Source organism: Eupeodes corollae, chromosome 1 (assembly GCF_945859685.1).
Source record: "Eupeodes corollae chromosome 1, idEupCoro1.1, whole genome shotgun sequence".
Lineage (NCBI taxonomy): Eukaryota > Metazoa > Arthropoda > Insecta > Diptera > Syrphidae > Eupeodes > Eupeodes corollae.
The window spans coordinates 78882205-78890377 of NC_079147.1; the positions used below are offsets into that span (position 1 = coordinate 78882205).

Consider the following 8173-nt stretch of genomic DNA (forward strand, 5'->3'; position numbering starts at 1 on the left):
AACACCGGTTAGCAAGAGTTATTTTTCGTTTGGTCTCAGAGCTGCTGTTTTTTTCCGTGTTTAAGAGCCTAGGTAGACGAAGTCCTTGACTACATCAAAGTTACGTCAGTCGATGGTGACGTTGTGACCGAGACGTCGGTGTTGTAAATGCTTTCTTGATGACAGCATGTACTTTGTTTTGCCGTCATTAACTGTTTAACCCATTTTTACCGCCTCTGCTTCAATACTCACAAAAGCCTCATTGATATCACGCTGAGTTCTTCCGATTTTATCAATGTCATCAGCAAATGCTAGTAATTGGACAAACTTTTGAAAGAAAGTGCCTCTAGTGTTAACGTGTGAGCTCTGAGCTCTATTCTTTTAAGCACGATGTTAAAAAAAAATGACAGCGCATCATCTTGTCTAAAACCTTTTTTGACATCGAAAGGTTCGGTTAAGTTGTTTCCAACCTTTATGGACCAGCGTGAATTCTCCATGGTCATCCTGCACAAACGGACTAGTTTGGCAGGGATGGAAAACTAGACTCTATACAGCTTGTCCTTGTAGATACTGTGATATGCGGACTTGAAATAGAAGGTGGGTTTTTTCCAACACCAACATTTGTTTTCGAAAGCTAACAATTGGTTAAAAAACAACTGAAGAGGCAATTTCCAAGCAACTGGGATTGGACAGCTTACTATTTTTTTAGAAAATTGAAAATTTTAAAACTTTTCAATTTTATTTTGACATTCACGATCTACTAAAAAAATAAAATGTGTTTTTTCTAGGCTGCACAGTCATTGACATTACGAACTGCCTAATGACAGTACATGTCTTTAGCGGACATTCTTAAGATAGCCAGGCCAGAAAAAGTTGTTTTAAATGTTGTATTGCATAGTGGGCTATTTAATCGTTCTGCCCCTATAAAAATTTTACGTAAGCAACTTCTAGGTTAATTTTTACTACTAAATTAAATTGAACTTGAAAAAGAAAGTATATTATTTCTGCTCAGTTTGGGGCCAGTTTTTTCACTCATGATCAACTTCAATCAATAATTGTTTGAATACTAAAACCATAATCAAGGATTTAAGCAGTTTATTTGAGACTTCGTTAATCAAGAAAATGTATACTGATTTGATGTTTTTTTGTAGCCATCTTGGTTTTTCTGTTATGTCACAATCGATTTTCATTACTATTTTACTTTTTTTTGTGATTATTTATATTTTTGAATTTAGCATTCGAAGATTGTTTTTAAGTGATAAAGAAAGTAAACGTAAGAAAGTAGTAACATCAATTTAATTTAGTTCAAATTTTTTTTTTTAAAATTGATTGATTTCGTTGCTTTTGAAACAATTGAAATAAAATATATCTACATAATAATCTTGCTTTGTTGCCATCGCTATCAGTGTGTTTTTTCCAAATGTCTTTAGCAATAATGTCATATTCGATCACGTTGTGTGGCACCGTCTTGTTGAAACCACATATTCTCCAAGTCGCATTCTTCAATAGCAGGCAAACAAAAGTTGGTAATTATATGACCAGAACACACCAAATTAAAGGTGGCAGTCGTTTTATCGTCGTTTTTGAAGAAATAAAGTCCAATTGAACCTCCTGACCAAAGAACGCAGCAAACAGTGGCTTTATGTGGATGGAATGGCCTCTCTTTAATTGCTTGAGGATTCTCAGAAACCCAAACACTACAATTTTGTTTATTAACATACCCACCGAGTGAGAAATGTGGTTCGTCTCTGAAAAAAATTTTGTTCCGAAATCCCGTCCACCGCCTTTTTTCCAAGCACCCTTTTGACGTACCTACGAAGTTGTGAATTGTTGTGTGAACTGGGCTTTATGTGGATGTATTAATGCAAAATACGTCATAATATGCCTTAAGGCAGTCCTAATTCCTAAAAACGACGAAGAATCGACACATTCGAAAACGATTTGCACACGTATTCTAGTATCTGTAATCAGTGAAGTCTCTTTAAGTTAAGCAATGCATTTTCGTAAATGTCAGACTTTCAAATGAAAAAAAAGGTTTTAACAACTTAGTTTGACAGATGTAAAATTTTAATCGACAGGATCCGAAAAACTTATTTTAATCAGCCCTATCATGAATTCCATCGTAATCGGAAAAACTGTATCATGAAATCCGTTTGTAATACAAAATTGTATGAGATTTTCCACTACGAACGGATTTCATGATACAATTTTTCGGGATTCGTAATTTCTGATTACTATGGAATTCATGATAGGGCTGAATGCTCTTTTCCACAAGCAAAGGTCATAGTTAAAGTACACTTTGATTATAATCAGCAGGTTAAGATTCACAACAGCATTGATAGCTCTTGCAATGCTTCTGTTTGATATTCACTCCAAAATTGACAATTCTGCTTATTTACGTACCCATTGAGCCAAAAATGAGCTTCGTCGCTGAACACAATTAAATGGAAGAAGCGTGCGATAAACTTTCTTAACAGATCACGCGTTTTGATAATATAATTCAATAATTTGCAAGCGTTCTTCGTTTATAAGACGATTCATTGTTAAGTTTTAGACCAAACTGAAGATTTTTGACAGTGTCGATTTCCATTGAACCACATGAAATAGACGGCCCGTCGCTACTAAAAATCAATATTTTTTGGTTCCAATGGAAAGAAAAAACGTAGCAATATCTTTTTGTAAGTGTATTAGTGTAGCAGCTGTCAGAAGCATACTAAAATATTTACAGTAATAATCCCACGTCTCGTCTATTGTTTTGGTCTGGTGTGAATTGATGTTTCCCATGTCGGAAAGAAAAACAGCACAAAAAAACCGAAAACAAACAATTACCAAAAAGTAAAAATTTTCAAATGGGATGATAACCAAACAAAATTTTTGCTGCATTTGTATGGAAAATATATGGCTTCTGTAGGCCCCTATGGGCAATTCAAAAATAAAAAAATGATGTGGTGCTTCATCGCCGAAAAAATAAGCTGAATTCTCTTCAATTATTTTTTCCACAAACAATAATTTCATTTGACGTTTGCAAAACTGTCAAGTTTTTAGTATGTGTTCAAATGAGTGTGAAAATCTGTGTAGATTCTTCTCAAAAGACGAATTCAAAACGAATCAATTCGTCGGGAAAAAACATCAATACTTTTCCCATTGGAAAACGTTTAAGAAAAAAATATTGCCGGCCCGTCGACGGCACATCAATATTTTGGTTCAATGGAAAACCACATAAGCACGAAACGTGCGTCAGCTGTTTAAACATAAAAAATCACCCTTTATAGTTACCCAAAATATAAAATTATGTAAAGGATGGATCTCAAACGTACAAATCACTAACTGGGAGATTAAACTTGTAAGTTATTACAAAGGTGGTAACTTTGGAATTGCAGGGTGAGTTTAACCCAAAATTGGTGACGCAAATTTGATTTTGATCAATGGTGACGCCAATCTCAGGCACCGGGTTTTCCAAATGAAGATTTTTAAAAATGTGTTAATAATATTTCGTGTTTTTTTTTTGTAAGTTTATGCTCCTTGACAATGAAACAATGATATTAAATCAACAGAAGCTCTTTTATTACAATACACAAATTCATATTCAACAAAAAACAATAACGGAAAAGGAAATTATTCGCAGTTTTTCGCACATGCGGTCTCACAGACCAGCAGTCGTTTAAGTAATGGTCAAACAGAAAGCGGTCTGCTGGGACGGTAACAAATTGTGCCCGTCGGGTTCCCTGTCTTCTGGTATAATATACGTTCTTATTCGAACAGAACCCATTCAAGGCGAGTGATCACAAATGTAACGTGACGGTCAATTTAAAGTTGTAGATTTTTACAAGGAATGTGGTGGTAAAATGTCAAAATAGAAAAAAAAAAACAAGAAAAGGATATATATGTCCTAATCTTTGGTTATGCTGCTCACTGTTCACGAAAAACTTTAATTCTTCACAAAAATTCTTACATTTTGTATATAAAAGTCTAACGCCACATTGCTCCTACGGTGAAGGTAAAACTTTTGTGTAATCCAAGAACCAAAAGGTTAGTAATATTAATGTTTTTCTATTGGCATACCATGATAAATTAGTGTGAAATTGACCTGTATGCTATGGAATCTTATTAGTAAACGATAAATATTATGGGGCATATTCATAGTCATTATTTAAACCCAAGTCTAATTGAACTGGAGTCTATATTTAACAGCTAGGTAAGAAACAGCTCCTATTTATTTGGCATCTCTGTTTAGTTAGAAACTGGTTTAAGGTATAATATACCACAATTTTAGATCTAATTTCATTTTAGAACCAATTTCTTTAAAATCCTGACACTATTCTGCTGACTGTTGGTTAAAAAATTTCATGAAAGTCTTTAAAGTCATATTATCTATGTTACTTTGGTGAATATTTATTCCAAAAGAAAAATCTTAGCTCTGTTAAGACTTTAAAATTCGTAGATGTTGGCAAACGTCTCATTTAATTTTAATCTTCAATATTTGAAAGGTTAACAATAAACTTGGTAGTTTTTGTTATAGATCGATAGAAATCTTCATCATCCGTTTCAAACGAGTTGATACGGGCACCATTTCAACATCTTAATAAATGCTTAAGTCTATTAACATTTATAGAAATATTATTGTTTCAATTTGATTTTTTTTTAAATTTGACGTTTTAAAAAGTTAAAAACAGCCTAAACATAGGTACCGTCGTGTTTATTTATGGACTCCAGGCAATCGTTTTAAAATGAGTTTAAATTGTCTATGAATATAATAAACTCAAGTTTAGTTTAGCAATGACAAAATCTGAACTTATAAAAGAACTATGACTTTAATATTAGAGCCAACTCTTAACAATAATGGAATTTTAAAGTTCACTCTAAATTTGATTATTGATAGAGTCCATGACCTACGACTCGATTCATATTCTTATAGAAGATCTCTTATAAAAGTGATTCCACCTATTTAATTATGCTTCCACCCACTTGGAGGTTGGCTGGAAAAAATAATATTAATTTTTTTAAACACCAACTTTCGATTTCAACTATCTTTTTTACTAATTTTGACAAACAAAGCACAAAAATCAAGTTTCATTCCCACTGAATCTACAGAAAGCTTCATTTTCATCATGATTTTTCACTTTATCCTAAAATTTAAATTAGTTTATACTTTAAATGTAGTATAGTCGGACATGAATTTTTTGAAGTTGTCATAAAATTCATGAAAAAAAACTTATCAAATCTGATAAATCATTTTTTCCTAGAAATTTGGAGAACAAATTTCTGCAGACATAAATTTATCGAGATATTTCATGTTTTATAAAATAACAATAGACGGCAGCACTTTTCCTAAATGGTCTAACAATTTTTGTGTTTGTGCCTTAAATTTTTGTAAACATGCGCATGGCGGGAGAATTGTTTTGAATGTGTCATACTCAGCTGTTTTTGACATTTAACAAATTTCTTACGTTGATCAAATAAAAGTTCGATTAAAAAAAAATAGTGTTTTCTTTCAAATGAAAATAAAATTAATCCTTGAGAATGAAAAAAGCCAATAGAAGTTAAAAATACCCCCAAAATCCACTCAAAGCCAATTGCAAACCGTATTCGAGTCGAACAAATAATCTTTCAGTGGAAAAAGAGAAGAAAATGTTCCGACGTTTCTTTGCAACATTCATCGATCAACAGATAACAGCTTCGTCGCCTGATTTTATCTTCAACTCGCCCAAAATCGCACAAACTTTCAACTCGCCCGGCCTTGAGAGTCTCTCGTGGTTGTACTCCCATACACCATGCTTTCCCCTGCACGGCGATCAGATTTCCATTATCCACGAACCCAGCAAGTTCTATGACACCCTCATCCAGAAGTCGGCCGAAGCCAAAGAGAGAATTGTCCTTGCCAGCTTGTATCTGGGAACTGGCAACCTAGAGGCTGCCTTCGTCCAGACAATAAAATCAAACCTGCAGAAGAATGATTCGTTGCGGGTGAATGTCCTGTTGGACTTCTCGCGAGGCACTCGCGGTGAAGTCAACTCCAAAACAATGCTGATGCCTCTGCTGTCTGAATTCAATAAGAACGTATCCCTGTCAATGTACCATACGCCCGATCTGCGAGGCATGACCAAACGCTTCGCACCGCCTCGATGGAACGAGCTCGTCGGCCTGCAGCACATGAAAATCTACCTCTTTGACAACTCGGTGATGATAAGCGGCGCTAATTTGTCCAATGACTACTTCACGAATCGACAGGATCGGTACATCCTGATCGAGGATAAGAATCTGGCCGATTTCTATGCGAAATTCATTGCCAAAGTGCAGGAATTTAGTTTACTAGTGCGGGACGATGCCGAAGTCGAATTGCACAAGAATTGGTCGTTGTTGCCGTACGAAGGCGACAAGGAGACTTTCATGAACACCGCCAAACAACGGGTCACGGATTTCTTTCAGGATACCTTTAGCAAGCAGAAGAGTGTCTTAGAACGATCATCGGGTGAGATATTAGTTTTATTTTTAGTTTGAATTTCAAGAAACACGCGTGGTTCTTATCAATATCGAGGTCGCCAGAAGAAATTTTTAAAAATGACGTAATTTTCTATTTACTATCGTATTATCGAAAACTTATAAGACAACAATTGTTGGCCGAATTGATGAATCGAATTAGCTTCGATTCAGCTTCGAGATCGAGTGAAATTCGGGTTCAACAGACTCGATTAGTATTTATGAAATTCACCGATGAATTAGCATTTAAATTAGAAAATAAGATTTTGCAAAATATTTTAGCATCAATCGCGGGAACCTAAATACATTTTATATTCATAAACAAATGACAACTTCTTTGTTTATTTTTGTTCCTCTTCCAAAGATGCAGACACATGGATCTTCCCGCTCATCGAAATGGGTCAGATAGGAATACACCACGATAGTATTGTTACGAAACAACTGCTCTCTTCTTCAGTGAGTGGGTCTCGACTTAAGCTAGCGACAGGATATTTTAATTTAACCCAAGACTACATGGACACGATCACAAAAAACTGTCCAGCGCAATGTAGTATCTTAATGGCACATCCAAATGTAAAAAGAAAATGAAATCATTTTGGAGAAGTTGCAGGTTCATATCTACTTTTGTATTTTTTTGATTTTCTTAGGCGAATGGTTTCCAGGGTGCGAATGGCCCTGCTGGCAGTATTCCAGCCGCATACACCCTCATAGCCAAACATTTCTATGAGAACCTTGTGCGAGAAAAACAGAACCACCGAGTGAACTTCTTCGAATTCGAAAAGGACGGTTGGAGCTACCATGCGAAAGGCTTATGGTAAAAATGGTCATCAGTTTTTTGAATATTCATTTTATCATCTTATGTTTGTTTCTGTTTTCTGTTTCAAGGTACTATCTTCCAAATTCAAGTTATCCTAGCCTCACACTTATAGGTTCCTCCAATTTTGGCGAACGATCGGTTAATCGTGATCTAGAAAGTCAAGTTTGCTTGGTCACTTCCAATAAATCCCTGCAGAGTCGACTTCAAGATGAGGCTGATAGATTATACGGCTTTGGATCAACAGCAGAAGCTCAAATAACAACTCGACCAGTACCGCGTTGGGTGCAAGCCGTGGTTCGAATTTTTAGGAATTTCTTCTAATCAAAATGACACAATAATGATGATGAGTGTTCGGATGCCTATAAGAATGTATTTTTAAAGTTAACGTCATTGATTAAGATTTTATTTCACTAAAACTTGAAGTAGTTTTTTTTTTTTTAAATGATTTGTATTCTTATTTTTTTTTATTATTTCCAAACCCGTTTGTAAATTAAGTCCCAGTCACAATTTCCAGCTTATTTGTAAAATAAACATTTGTCTTTTGACGACATATTTATATTCGTACAGTTTATTTTTGTTTTATTTTTTAATAATAAAGCTCTCGAGGGCTTATTATTGGCTTAGTGGTAAGAAGTGTACTATCTTATCACCAACCAAAAACCAGAAAAACAAATTGGAGTAAATGTGACTTCACAGAGTTGGGAAATTACTATTACTTGTAATTGAAACCTTCATACACTTTTTCCATTACTTTAAAATGTAATTGAAGAACTACAATTACTAATTATGTACATTTAAATGAAAAGCGTCGCAGACTGTATAAAGGCGACGACGAACCGAATTCCGCTGTCAGGCAGGATGATCCATTCAACAACGACGATGGAAGCCAACAATCCGGAC

The 8173-nt window shown here is 34.8% G+C and overlaps 1 protein-coding gene across 1 annotated transcript; it reads left to right on the forward strand.

The window, feature by feature from the left end:
• Positions 1-5401: 5401 nt before the first annotated feature.
• Positions 5402-7842, forward strand: LOC129941618 (CDP-diacylglycerol--glycerol-3-phosphate 3-phosphatidyltransferase, mitochondrial). The gene is made up of 4 exons (XM_056050298.1): positions 5402-6448; positions 6821-7029; positions 7104-7270; positions 7342-7842. Exons 1-4 carry the CDS (start codon positions 5608-5610, stop codon positions 7592-7594), a joined length of 1470 nt encoding a protein of 489 aa, XP_055906273.1. The 5' UTR covers positions 5402-5607; the 3' UTR covers positions 7595-7842.
• The last annotated feature ends 331 nt before the right edge of the window (positions 7843-8173 follow it).